Genomic DNA, 15,231 nt, shown 5'->3' on the forward strand with positions numbered 1-15,231 from the left:
AGATACTTCAAAGAGAAGCCCAAAGGCTAATAAAGACTGAAGATGCGAAGACTCGACACTGAAGACTCCGTCAACATCCGAGGGGGAGTTTCTTGGTGCATCCGTCTGTCGTCTTCGTCTTGTATCGAGTCTTGTATTGTATCAATTAGATCAGGGCACGAAAAACGAGATAGTGAATTATTAGAGATTCCGCTTGAAATGACTTTGGATCAGTTTCAAGCGAAATCACATGGGTCTGATTTCGCTCGAGTTGTAGTTGTTGATTTCGCTTGGATTGTAAGATGTTGATTTCGCTTGAAGTGTGTTCAAGTGAAATCACATCACCTATAAATAGGTTAGCTTGGAGCGAAATCAAGAATCAAGTCTTCCGGTTGGCAACGAAGTGCTGCCGAAGTGTCGTCACGCTGTAAAAGTCATTCAATCTATACAATCGACAGTTTAAAGTGTATTCCTTGCTGAATTGAACTCAGTTTCTTAGTTTCCGCCTCTGAAACTGAGATAAACTCTTCTGATCGACTCGTTCGGGTCCGAAAACGATCCTACAACCCAAGAAACTGAACCCGACGTAGAAACAGTACCGGAGACACAACCCGAGCCCGTTGCCGAAGCATCTCAACATGGTAAACGGTCTCATAAAAAAGGAACCAAACGCTCCACGTCGAAAGGGAACCTACCTAGCTTGGACAAAAGACGAGGAATACGCGTTAGCATGGGCGTGGCTCGACATATCGGAGGACCCCGAAGTTGGTAAGCGTTTTAAAATATATGTGTTTTATTTTTTTAAATAATTCGTAAGCATTTATTTTTATTTTGTAAGAATATAACATTATATTTTTTGTAGTAAACTATAAAACTTCACCATTTTTATGGAATAAAATTCGTGAAACTTTTTTTAAAGCGATGGGTAAAGATGAGTATCAGGACAAAGATTCGAAATCTAGCAAATGGACCAATATAAACCAAAAATGTCATCAGTTCCAAGAAGTCTTCCAACGCACGAGGGACAATTGGGGTAACGGACAAAACGATGCGGGTATTTTAACAAGAATGTTGGAAGAGTACAACAAAACGAGAGGCGTTTTCACATACTTAAGGTGTTGGGAGCTTTTACGCGGAAGTCCCAAATGGTGTTTTGGACCGTTTGGCTAATTTCAAAATGAAGGAAGATTTCAAAGAGATGAACCGACGCTTACAAGACATTCGAGATCTCGATCATAGGCATTTAGAGACTATGGAAGAAAGAAACGCCGAAAACAAAAAAACTGTCACGATACAAGAATCGAGGCAAATGGAGAAGGACATAGAATTTTTTGTCTAAACCGATCGATCACCTCGTAGGCGACGCGTTGATCCTAGCAGAAATGCGTCGGCAACAAATCCGTGACAAATACGGACTTTAGATTATTGGTTTTTTTATTTAGCAATGTAATTTTTTTATTAGTTGTTTTCGGTTTTTTTATTTTTATTTTTAGCAATGTAATTTTTTTATTTAATGAAATTTTATTAGTTTTAATTTGAAAATAATAATAATAATAATAGGGTCATCATTGGTGGGGCATTATACCTAGAGGTGTACAAATCGGGTTTTTTCAATAACCGGTTTGGTTTTTAACCGAACCGTTTTTTTTTCTTCAAAATCAAAAACCGGTTTTTTTTATAACCGGTTTCGGTTACTAACCGTTTTTTTATTTAAAACAATAACCGGTCCAACCGGTTAGGGTCGGTTTTTAACTGGTTTATGAAAAAAACTGGTTTTTTACTTGTTTAAACCGGTTTTTTATAAACGGTTTCGGTTTTAAAACCGGTTTCGAAGATTAAGATCCCTAACCAGTCTACAACCACCGGTTCGGTTCTAAAACCGGTTTCGTTTTTTTCGGTTTTGGTTCTAAAACCGGGTTTTTTTTGTACACCTCTAATTATACCACCACACACATTTTAGAAAAACGCTCCATAATGCTCACATGCTGACTGGACTACCATATGACGCAAAACGCCCAAGGGTTGGGGCATTATTTTCCCCTCCCACTATACATGTCTTATCCATGTAGAAAAGAGTTGGTATTTTGTTTTTGTGAAGTAAAATCTCACTGGTTTGTAACTTTGTATAATAAAGTTTTAGAGTTAAATGTCTGGTTGGTCCCTGTGGTTTGTAAATACTGTAGACTTGGTCCTAGTGGTTTAATAATTACACACTTGGTCCCATTAGTTGCATTTTTCGCACTCAGGTGATCCTTATCACTAACCTAAGTTACATTTCTTAGTTAAATGTATGCAAAATTACTTATTTAACCCTAAACAATTTAAAAAATTAAGAAGATGACCCACACTCATCTTCCCATCCATCTTTCTCACCTACCATAACAATCACCATCCATTACCACCTCCACCACCGTCAATCTCCACCACTGCCACCATCAATCTCCACCTCCGCCGCCATCTATCTCCACCTCCACCACTGCTCAACGTCACACCTAAATCACCATCACCATTCACCCCTGATACCCCCTTTCACCACCACCATGTAACCACACTCACTATCGTCACCTTCAACCCACCACCCCCGTCGTCATCGTAAACCCACCACCTTCACCTCCACGTTTTTTCAGCGGAAAGAGAGCTGAGGAGAGAGAAAGAGAGAGAGAGAGAGTTGTAGATCCAAATCAATCCTGTTCAAATTCACCGGAAAATCAGTTGAAGAAGATGAAGAATATGTTTACAATAATAATAATATCTCGATTCTTCTAGATTCATGTCTAGCATGCGTTTTTCAACTCCTCGGCTCTGGTGACCGAAAAAATTACTCGTTCATGTGCCAACGGTGGTTCGAGATCGAAGGGCAGAAGCGCCACCGTCGTTATTCGCTCGATTCGATTCGGTAACGAAACTCTCTCTTAAATGTGACTGTTGATAATTGGTTCGAAGAACTTGAAAACATTAAAGTTGTTTAGGTGTTCTAGTGATTGGGATAGAGTTATGGAGCTGGTTACTGATCATGTTGAAAGATTACTTAAGGTTCATTTAGAAAGGCTGCAGTTGAGTGATTCTGGTCTCGCAGCACTTTTAACAGTGAAAGGTTAGGGGTGTATGGTGGTTGGTTGCTGGTCAGAGGGAGAGGTTTAGGGTGTATGATGGTTGGTTACGGTGGATATTGATGGCGGTTCATGGTGTTGTGTCGCTATGTGGTTGTCGGTATTGGTGATGGTGGTGGTGGTGGTGGGTAGGTGATGGTGGTGGAAGAAGATGACTTCTTTTAGTAAAGTTAGGTTGCAGGTTTTGAAAAAGGAAGAAGGTGGACCCATGTGTGTTAAATTTTTATTTTTTAATGTTCAAGGGTAAAATAGACATTCCACATATATTTAACTAAGAAATGTAACCTAAGTTAATGATAAGGACCACACGAGTGCAAAACTTACAAATACTGGGACCAAGTGTGTAATTACTAAAGCACTAGGACTAAGTTTGCAATGTTTGCAAACCACAGGGACCAACCAAACATTTATGTTTGACTTCAAAAAGTAGTTAAAATACCTTTTAAAAAAACAAGTTAAAGTATTATACTATTAAAGTAAAGATCTCGTACAAAGTATCTTATCATACAAAACGTACGAATGACATTGAAAAGTAAAAAAAATGTGATGACATTTTTGTAATTATTTTAATCGTAATTACCCTACAAGATCAAAATTACTTTACAAGATCATTTATAGAGTAATTATGATACTTTACAAAATTATCCAATAAGATCAAAATTATCTAGTAGATCAAAATTACCTTACAATATTGTTTGTAGAGTAATTATGATACTCTACAAAATTACTCTTTTTTTAATGGGAAATTTGGATCACTGACGGACCACTAGAGTATCATCGTGCCACCAACAGAACCAGCTGATCATATCCATCTCCACTAGGCATAATGCTTATACACAAATTCAGGAGGAAACCCGATAAATATAGAAAACCCCCTTGTGGGAATCGAACCCAGGACCTATTGTTCCAAAAGCCTTATCTCACCCCTAAGAGCCACTAGGCTATAACGCCACGGGCTCTACAAAATTACCCTACAAGATCGAAATTACCCTACAAGATCATTTATAGAGTAATTTTAATAATTACCCTGCGATTAAAATAATAACAAAAAATGACACCGCGTTTTATTTACTATTCCACTCCATTCATACGTTTTGTAAGACAAGATACTTTGTATTTGATCTTTTGTCTATACTATTATTATCTTAGTTCATGTGGTGTAATCAAAATAACCACATTAGTTCAAAATATTAAATTTAGCTTTTTTTCATCGAATTTTTAACGACAATTTTCTTGTGTTTTGGCCACCATACTCCTCAAATTAGAGAGCCTCGTTGTCCAACTCAGGCCAGACTATGTTTTTTAACCAGGCCCACATTGGCTTCAGAGTTTGGCTTGGGTGTTCCCCCGGGAAATCATACCGTCCACTTGATAGTCATTGTGCCACCTAAGGGTGTGCATGGGACGGTTTGGTTTAGTTTTTACCATTAACCATAACCATAACCGCAAGCTTCGGTTTTGGAATTCTTTAACCATAACCATAACCGAACTTCGGTTATGGTTAATCGGTTATGAAGTCGGTTATGGTTCGGTTTTGGTTATTTCGAATATCTAACCAATCAAGGTTTGAAATAAATAGGGGTGTGCAAGGTTTGGACTTAGCCTTGTCCTTTTTTATACGATAACTGAGACTACACTTTTTTGTTAAATTACCATTGTGATTTTTTTTAATAAGGTAATTCGCAACAAAACAAGACTACACCATAACACCTCAATTTCTCATCAATATAAAGGACATCTACATCAAGATTATTTTTTTACTAACATACTTTTATCTTAGTAAAAGGTTTGTTAGGCCCTAAAGTGTGAGACTGACGCATCAAATTAACACAACGGACTACGGTTACAAACTGGGCTTTACCGGGTTAGTTAATATTAGGTTTTGGACCTTTATAGGTCACTTGGGCCAAGCTTTAGGCCATGTGGGCCAAGCAGGCCCAAGGGGAGCCCATGTAGGGACTTGGGCTTAGGTTAGTATATAAACAAGTTTTCTACTTGTTTTAGGGTTGGACTTTCACAATTACAGATTTCCTCTAGAGAGAGAGACGATTGGTTGCAAGCTTGTACCAGACGATTTTGCTAATTGATAGTAATAGAATCGTGTGCAAGTTTAAAGATTATTCGGTATTGTGTTCTTTGATTTTCATATTTTTCGATTTATCTTGAATCATCTTGTGATTGGATTCCGCACTCTCACAAGATTGGTTGATATCATTGAAAGATCCGGTTAAACGGGACTTACAAGTGGTATCAGAGCCTTTAGAACCTATTTCTAGGCTCGGTTTGATATCAAAGATTCAAGATTTTCGTTATCTTTTTGGTTCGGTGTTCTTCGTGTTCTTCGCGTTCTTCGTTTGTTCATCGAAATTTTATCAAAAGTTAGTATATTTTGGTATTTTGATCTTATTGGAAGTTATTAATGGATTAGGGATATTGTTTTACTTTTGAAAAGATTTGAAATTAAAAGTTGTTTTGAGAAATTCCTTTATTTTCGAACAGTTTTCTAACAAATCTTTTTAAAAGGGTTTCAATTATTTCCTAATTTTAAAATAACATTACCAGTTTTCATAATTAAAAAAAAAATTTCAAAATTATCTCTTGGTATCCACTGTTTCCAAAAACACATTCCGAATCTCAAAAATTTCAAATCCATCATCTCGCAATCTTCATCAAGTCGCAATCAAGGTTTCGGCTCTTCACGGTTTCGTTCCGACTCGCATCAACTCCATTACGAGGGGCAACCACCGTTCCGACTCGTCCGACTCGCAACCACGGTTCCGAGTCGCAACCATCTCCGGTCGTCAATCTCCGGCCTGCATCACTGTCATCGTCTGAATCAATCATCTCGGTCATCGTCGGTCATCGTTCACCACGTTCCCATCCCCGTTCATCATCATCTCCGTCTCGAGCTCACCACCTCCGTTCATCTCATCTCCGTGATTTACCAACCGCCGATCATCTCCTTCATCGTCTAATCTCCAAGTGATCTTTTAATATCCCCGTCGATCTCCATCCGTTCTCCGTTCAGCAAAGTCTCATCATCAACATCTCCTTCGGTCATCACCTCTATCTACCTCCGGTTCTGTTCATCGTCTTCATCACGTTACAACCTGCAACTCCGGTTACCCCGCATCTCCACCTCCTCCGATCTCCGGTCGTCATCCTCACCACTGCACAACCGATTCTGTCTCCGAACTCGCACACCATCTCCGACGATCTGTCACTCTCCGGTCATCATCAGTGGTGGCGGCTGAAATTTTGGAGTTTAGGGTTGTTGTCGTTTTGAACGAAGAAGACAGTCTTTTTAGTTTTTATTATTAATTGTAGTTATAATAATAATAATAATAGTTTTAATAATAATAATAAGTATTCCTTTAAAAAAAATAATATATATAAATAAATAAATAAATAAAAAAAAAAGGAATTGTTTGGATGGTTGTGATACGGTTTTGACAGGCTTTTGAGGTGCGATTCGGTAAGCAGGTTCAGTCGTGTGCAAAGCGTTTGAGTTAGCGAGTACACGGGTTCTCGCTTTGAGCGTGTGTTGAGGAAATTGTTAAAAAGGATCACATTTTTGGGGGATCAAATTTTAAAAAATGTCTTCAAAAAGAGAGATGCTTCAGCAGAAATTCGAAGGATTCAGTTACTCATACGGTGAATCTATAGATGCAGTGATTGGCCGGTTTGTTGAACTGCTTTCTGAAATGGAGAAGGCAGAAATGGTGGTGTCTCCTCGCATAATCAACAGAAAGCTTCTGGAGGCTATAAAAGGGATTCCAAATCAGGCAAACTGTAGTTGGTTTATGAATGTTAATCAGATAATAGTGACAACCGACGGCAACTGTTACAAAATGAAGTCAGATGAGCTGATCTCTCTTATCAAATCCTATGGCAATGCTGACTCACCACAAAATTCAGCATCTATGTTTAACAAACCCATGGCTCAAGAAGTTACTCGTGATCGTGAAGAGATACTTTCTGTATTTTGCACTCCTGAGTGTAGAAAAAGAAATGAGGCATATCGATTACACAACGCTGAGTTGGTTCAAGACTACAACGACATAAAAAATAAAAATTTTACTTTATCAAAGAATGAAAAGCTTTATAAAGATAAAATTGAAGCTCAGCGTAAGGACATCGTTCAACTCAAGGACGATGTCAGTGTAGCTACGGCCCAACTCATCATAGTCAAAGAAAAATTGTGTGAGGTGACTAAAGAACTGGAGAATGTTAGGGATAAATACCAAATAAATCAGTTAAACATTAAAAAATTCGATTCCTCCAGTAAATTAGTCAAAAATCTGTGTGATCAACAATTAGCATATTCTAAAAGGAAAGGGTCGGGATTGGGTTATAATCAGACTCCTCCTCCGTACAATGATAATTACACTTATTTACCAATGACTGAGGAGGAGATGCTGAACGAGAGTAAAATGACTTATGGTTCGAAAAATAACAAATCGTCTGTTCATGACAGACATGTTGAGCCACAAAAGTCTACTCCATTGAATTTTGTTACTAAAGGCACAATTGATCCTAATGTTTCATCGTCATGTGCAGATGATATCTCTGAAGTAAAGTGTGGAGATGTTCTTGGGAGTGAATCAGTTGATCGTTCTAATATTTCCGAAAATTATTTTGAACAAACTGAATCTGATATTGCTTTTAGTCGATCTCTGTTTGCGTCATTTTCTGCTTATGTTTCATCTTGTGTATCTGATGTTTCTAACCCTTTGGTTGATGAAAGTGTCACAGGTGAGGTCCCTCAGGACACATTCAGTGAAACCACTGAAACTTCTTCTCAAGAAAATCAAGAGTATCCTGATTCTTCTTCTGAATCTGTCTCAGTGGGTGTCCCTAATGTTGAATCTAGTGGGACCCCATTGGAAACTGTAGATGAAAGCAAACCTAAATCGGATTCACATGAAACATGTGTTGATGAAATTTCAACTTGTCCTAAAATCGAAACTGAATCTGAATCTGTTAAAGAAGAAAAAGGAGTTGAAATAAATGAACAGTCACCGAAAAATGTTTCCGAAAATAAAGATAAAACTGAAACACCGGTTTTTCAAAATGATCATGATAAAAGTGAGAAGGATGAATTTCATCATTCGTCTACATCTCATGCTTGTGCTAGTTCTGATCAACAGGTACAAAAGGACTCAGAAAAGGCACATGGAACACAGGCAACGCAAGCTCGGTCATCTAGACCCATCAAATTAGATAATGTTGCTAGCTCTCAGAATCTCCATACATTGAAACGACAGACATGTTTCAACTGTGGAATTCCTGGACACATTGCTAGAAATTGTGTTCATCGTCCAAAAGTGCAACGAAATGCCAACATTCACTCGTGTGCTAATGTTTGTGAGCCGGTTCACAACAAACAGAATGAGCCAAATCAAGCAGATCAAAGTCGGGGGTATGCGAAGTCTGCTTATCAAGGACAATCACGATCTCATAAGGCTCGTGACAAGGTGATTGAAAGCTCCAATAAGGGAGAAAAGACGAAGAATGGTGCTCAGAGCAACAAGACTTCTGCAAACAACAAATACAAGCACCCAAATTCGTCTTCGTCTAAGAGAAATGTGCAGGTGCATCAAACGCAAAAAGGACCGGTTTGTCCTTCAGGACCTGCGAGAGCAAATCAAGCTGCTGCTCAAAACGTCTTTCCGATGAAAAGACAGACTTGCTACAACTGTGGCATCGCGGGTCATATTGCTAGAAACTGCACACGGCGTCCCTACGTACCTTATTATATGCAAAATCAGAGGGTTACACCGAAGGGTAACTACCATTCCAAGCCGATGAAGGTATCATCACCTAAGGCAATGAAGAATGTGAATCCCAAGGTTAAACCTTCTGATGGGGATTGGAACGCTGCTAAAAACAAACGCAAGGCTGTTCAAGAACAAAAATCTGTTTTCAAAACTAACAAGCCTGAATCAGCTAAAGTTGCTCAACCGAAGGCAACAAACACGTTTGTTAAACCGAAGCAGATTTGGAAACCCAAATCTAAAGCAGCAACGTCTCCAATCCTTGAGACAAAAGGGGACTTATGTTTAAAGGAAGTGTCTTACTTTGATGCTTCAGGTAAACCCAGGACCACGATGGCCTGGGTACCCATGTCTTACTAATCTCCTTACTTTTCAGGAACAACCAAGGAGGAGCTGTTGACAATCTCTGGAATGTTGATAGCGGTTGTTCCAGAGATAAAACGGGTAACATTTCACTGTTGCAAAAAGTTAAAAATTTTTTTACAGATGATATGTTTCCTTTGGAGGAGATAAAAGAAGTAAGAAATGATCAGCAAAAGGTACCGTTTAAATTCAGTACTTTGATTTGAATTTGATTAGTCTTCAATCTGATGATAGAACGGTTAAACAAAAATATTTTTCTTTCTTTTTCTTAGTTTATAACTTTGTATATAAAGTGTCCTTTCTCTAGTAAATGGTAAATTTGCGCAAAAATCCAAGATTTATGCACAAATTTAGGGGGAGAGAGAGACATATATAGTGTTTAGGGGGAGAAAATGAGAAAAATACAAAAACATTATAAAAATGAAAAAGCCAAAAAGAAAGATTGCATGATATGGGAAGTGAAATAAATGTTCGTGTTAAAGAGTTTGACTAACACATGTAAGGTGCCATAGCTGAAAAGACTAGGATCTACTGCGATATGTCGATAGGCTTGACGCTCAACATGATAAAAAATACTAAGTGATATAAACATAATGAACTACGTATCATGTGGGTAACATACCAACGGCGTATGATTTTATGGTCTTAAATCTTGCGTTGATAGATAGCCAACATCTGAGGTTTCGGGTCTTTATATTGGTGAATCATCCGGGGATATCTTGGTTGTTCTTCTGCTTAGAACTAAAATTGTACATGACCCCAGGAAAGAAAGTCACTTGGAATTAGCTCATTTCTATTTGAATGTCTGTATATTTTCCTGATACACACAATTTTGATCTGATTCTGAAATCTTCTCTGAAAAAGTCGTGTACCTCCTCTGCTGCATCCAGATACATGCTGACCTGGAGGTGCTAGGCAACGACAGCTTCTGCTGCATCCAGATACATGCTGACCTAGCTGTACGTTGTCGCGCTATAGATCTAATACACCCGAAAGAGGCCCTCTAGTGCCCAAAAGAAACCCCAATAAACCTATATCAAATTGAGAAAAACTCATTTGATCTGTATATTATACCATCTCTGCAAAAAATCTATTCTGTTCTTTTCTCAACCTACTCCCAGTTAAGATTTCAGAAATCTGGATTGGACTTGTGAAATATGTGGTAGGGAAGATACGTGCATGATAGAGTGTGCTGTTTATATTTCCGGGATTTGATTAGTATTTGTTTGGGTGTTCATTGTTAAGAAATCAAAACATGATAAAACAGATTATATGCAGACCTAGACACAGTCAGGATATCTTAAAGGATGACATCAGTATACTCACCTGCTACGATGAATCGTTGTGCTTACCTTGATCGCGGGGGTATGCCTTGGAATGGGACACACGGGTATAATAGTATAATATCACCTTAAGCATATCACGAAGTTGAACATTAAAAGTTGAGCGTTAAAGTTTAAGTGGACAAACATATTGGCAATCGCATAGACCAGTTTGATTAGGCTCGTACTGAAAAGTGTTCTTTAGTCTGCCTGAGAACGAATTTTGATCCCATTGCAATTGTAATTGTATATTATGGTAGTTGTTTATATTTTGAGTTTTATTTGTTTTAGTTCTTGAAATTAAAAATTAAAAAAAAAATAGAAAAATTTCAAAAATCCAAAAATAGTGTGTTTATTTGTTTCTCTTAAAAATTAAAAATGTAACCGTTCTTGAAGATTTGACTGATCATCAAAAGTTAAAAGAATTTAAATTGTGAAATTTCATGTACCTAGTGTTCATGTGGTACTCTCCCTGTTGCATAAGAAATGTTTGCTTATGAGTTTGTGAGCATGTGCAGAACTTGATTTCAATCAAGAACAGGGGTTGATGAAGAAGGAGATACTGTTAGTTGCTGAAGAAGTTTGAAGCAGCACAACAACAAGATGTACCTGAGTCAGAAGAACCGGACACGAGACGCCGTCTGACAGTGAAAGTACATTTGAAGAAGTACCGTGAACCTGCTTGAAAGACAAAGACTGAAGAAGAAAAGAGCTGCTGAGAATCCTCCTCTCACATTCTTTTTGACAAAGATTTTCAAGCAAAGCTGATCGAGATCCTGATATGAAGTTAACCACAAGAGCTGAAGAAAGAGACCCAGTGCTGAGAGTTCAGAAGTCAAGAACTTCCACAACATCTGCAGCTTGGAGACAACCATAGATTTCGTTGAAGACGTTGCTGAATTCAAGTTATGAAGACAATTTGATGGCATCAGTCTAGGGGGAGATTGTTAGGCCCTAAAGTGTGAGACTGACGCATCAAATTAACACAACGGACTACGGTTACAAACTGGGCTTTACCGGGTTAGTTAATATTAGGTTTTGGACCTTTATAGGTCACTTGGGCCAAGCTTTAGGCCATGTGGGCCAAGCAGGCCCAAGGGGAGCCCATGTAGGGACTTGGGCTTAGGTTAGTATATAAACAAGTTTTCTACTTGTTTTAGGGTTGGACTTTCACAATTACAGATTTCCTCTAGAGAGAGAGACGATTGGTTGCAAGCTTGTACCAGACGATTTTGCTAATTGATAGTAATAGAATCGTGTGCAAGTTTAAAGATTATTCGGTATTGTGTTCTTTGATTTTCATATTTTTCGATTTATCTTGAATCATCTTGTGATTGGATTCCGCACTCTCACAAGATTGGTTGATATCATTGAAAGATCCGGTTAAACGGGACTTACAAGGTTTCTACATGGTTAATGTAAAACATAAATCCATTGTATAAACTTAACATTACAAGTTCGGTTCGGTTTTGGTTATATGGTTAACCAAAGCTTCAAAACCGTAACCATAACTGATTGGTCAGTTAAACAAAGTTTCATAACCATAACCATCAGTTATGTTGGTTATTAGCTAATAGCAGTTCAGTTTTATCGGTTATGGTGGTTAATTTGCTCACCCCTTACTGCCACCATAAGAGCAGAACTCTCTGGCGTAACACACGGTGGGACAAAAACCCAAGTGGGCTTGGGATTCGAACTGACATGTAGGATCGCGTTCGACCCTGTTTGAGTCGATCAGAGAAATTCCTATCCAAATCAAGAGGCGGAAACTAATGATTTGGTGCTATTCTAGCTGGATTCACTTTAATATTGCTGTTTTATTGATCAATTGCACGAATACAAGTTCCAACAGCACTTCGGCAGCACTATGTGGCTCAACCGGAACAAATACACCGTAACTATGTGATATGGTTCGCTCAAGACATCCCTATATATAGACTAGCATGGTTCGCTTATACGTACAACCATATGAGCGAACCTGTACTTCAGCCATATAAACGAACCTGTAAAGACCAAATGAGCGAACCTAGACCTATACATGAACACATGAGCTAATCTAGCTCTAACCACATAAGCGAATCTAATAAAAACATGAGCTTCTTAGACTTTCGTGTCATGTATAATCTATCCAACTCTAAGACTTGGTGAAAGACGTAGTCGACAGACGTAAGTGCACTAACAGACTCCCCCTCGGATGTTGACGGAGTCTTCATGGAGTCTTCGAGTCTTCACATATGTCAATCTACAATCTTTATCAGTCTTCAATCTTCCTCTGAAGTATCTGTCATTTCAAGAATCCTCGTTCTCTTTCTTCATCATCACCAAACTCCTCTCTCTCAACTGTTGACACGGTGTCTTCAGACTCCCCCTCTCAAACAGCTGGGATCGTAGTCTGGAACTCAATTTCCACAGGTTCTGAGATTGTAACCTGGCACTTCAGCACAGAATTATCACCTGGCTCAAGTCCTGCACAATCTCCACCCAACCATAAGTTTCTATTAAAAGATTAAATCTTTAAACTTTTTAGAAACTTGTACAAGAAACTATATTAATGATTTTACATTCAAGATCTTTTACTGGCTTTTATCAAATAAATTTACCAGCTTCACATATACTCTCCCAAACCAGTTCTTCAAGTTTAGCACTTTGAATTTCGAAAATCAGTATCTCAACACCAGTTGTCGAAAATCTTTTTGACTTTTCAAAATTTATGCTAAAACACACCAAAAATCTTTTTGGATTTTCTGAATGAAAGTAAATGCAGAAAAACAACTATTTACAGACAATATTTTTGTGAGTTTGTGCAAGAGGATCATATCAGTTTTTGAGACATATCACTAACACCGTTAAGCTTGATTACATATTAAGTTCTAAACAATTTACTTAGATTGTCAGTATGTTTGTCCACTTAAATTTTCACACAAACTTCAATTGATTCGAGATACGATATTAATGTTTTAGAAACTAAAACTTAATTGTGTATCACTCCACTTGAATATACTCCCGTATCCAGATCCCAAATATTCAGTCTTACAGGTGAGTATACCACAGCTGATATCTGTAAAGGGGTAATGTGCGAGGGCCGTGAGAGCTCAGGTCGATACTTCCGTATACGCAGAGAGATGACGGCTTCGACTTTTGGTGGGTCCCCTTTAGAGGATCTTTTATTACAACAGCAAAGATTATCAATTTTATTGTTTAATCAGATTGCTGAGGGCGAGCTTATATTTCAAAGCTTTTTGCAGAAAGTATTATTCGGGGACTAGGTCAGTATTTCCATACAGCAGAAGTCCCGAATAATACCCCAGATATCACTGAGCATAAAGACCTAGTATCTCAGAATACGGGACCTTTCAAACAAGATTTCGGGGGTTACCCATATACTCAAGAATAGTTACCCACGAATTAACCAAGTTCGAATTTAGGTTTATATCTCGTTTCAATTTACTAAATGTGCGAAAACCTACTGACAAATCCGCAGTAAGATTGTTTATCACTTTTCGCTTTACAATTCTTTAGCGTGCTGTGATAGTCCACTGATGTACTATCATTTCCTCTTTTATGCAACAAAACTCATTTTTCAGTTTTATCATGTTTTTGGCTTTTTCAAATTTTCTGATGTTTTTGGATTTTCTAAAATTTCTTACTCCCCCTAAAATTCAAATACATCTAATGAAAATAGAAAACAAACTGTACAGAACATGACAACTGATATCGAATCGCTTCAATTCTCCATCCGTTTGGCTTAAACAATCAGAACTCCCCCTTACAACAAACTATTTTCCCATAATGATTTCAAAACACTCAAGTTTATTTTAATCAAAATGGTTTTTCCGGAAAATAAGTTTAGTTGTTATTACCACTTGTAAAATTGGGGATCAAATCATCACATTGTTTGCCAATTTTGTGAAAAACAGTTAATTCAAGTTCAATTTATTGACCTTGATTAACCACTTGTAAGAACAACTATTTCACATTCTGAATCACTTGCAATAATCACAAACAAATAACCACTTGAAAGATGAACCATTAAGCATTTCAAACCTGATTTTCAACCAATTACCATCTGTTGGTTGAATTCTCAAGGTGCCGATTCCTACTCCTCGCTTACAAACCTGGGAGTTCCGGCAAGTCCTGCAAAAACCTCAAACACAGATTAAGAAGGATGCCGATTCATGATCCACGATTACCAACTTGGGATCTCCGGCAAGTCAGGTTTTTATTCTTTGAAAAATATATCCACCCAAGCCTGACCTTCCTTGGGTGTAACAACATCTTCTTCATCTTTTCTTTCAACAGGCTTGTAAACACGTCCTTTGGAAGCATAAAAATCTTTGATGCTTTTGGCCTTACCGTTGACCATTTGTCCAAAGATACGTTTTACATTTCCGTTGAAAGTTTTTTCAACATCAAATTTCTTCTTGTCAGAAAAAATTGATTTGAAATTTTAACTTTTCCAACTTTCTTCATATAATTTTCAGCACGCAAAGGTGGAAAATTTTCATCGTTCATAGTTGGAACTTTCGTTTCAACCTTTTTCTCAACACGTGGCTCCTCTGATTTTATGGAATCAGATTCATCACCAGAACTATTACCTGAACCTTTCACAACCCATTTTTGATTTGGCACATTATCTTTTCTTCTTGAAGCACTCTTTGAACATTCTCCTTTCTCAAAAGT

At 37.8% G+C, this 15,231-nt stretch overlaps 1 protein-coding gene across 1 annotated transcript; it reads left to right on the forward strand.

Annotated features, from left to right (window-relative positions):
• The first annotated feature begins 617 nt into the window (after positions 1-617).
• On the forward strand, positions 618-1,149 carry LOC110881672 (glutathione S-transferase T3-like). The gene is made up of 2 exons (XM_022129864.1): positions 618-747; positions 842-1,149. Exons 1-2 carry the CDS (start codon positions 618-620, stop codon positions 1,147-1,149), a joined length of 438 nt encoding a protein of 145 aa, XP_021985556.1.
• The last annotated feature ends 14,082 nt before the right edge of the window (positions 1,150-15,231 follow it).

Source organism: Helianthus annuus, chromosome 10 (genome assembly GCF_002127325.2).
Source record: "Helianthus annuus cultivar XRQ/B chromosome 10, HanXRQr2.0-SUNRISE, whole genome shotgun sequence".
NCBI classification, from domain to species: Eukaryota; Viridiplantae; Streptophyta; class Magnoliopsida; order Asterales; family Asteraceae; genus Helianthus; species Helianthus annuus.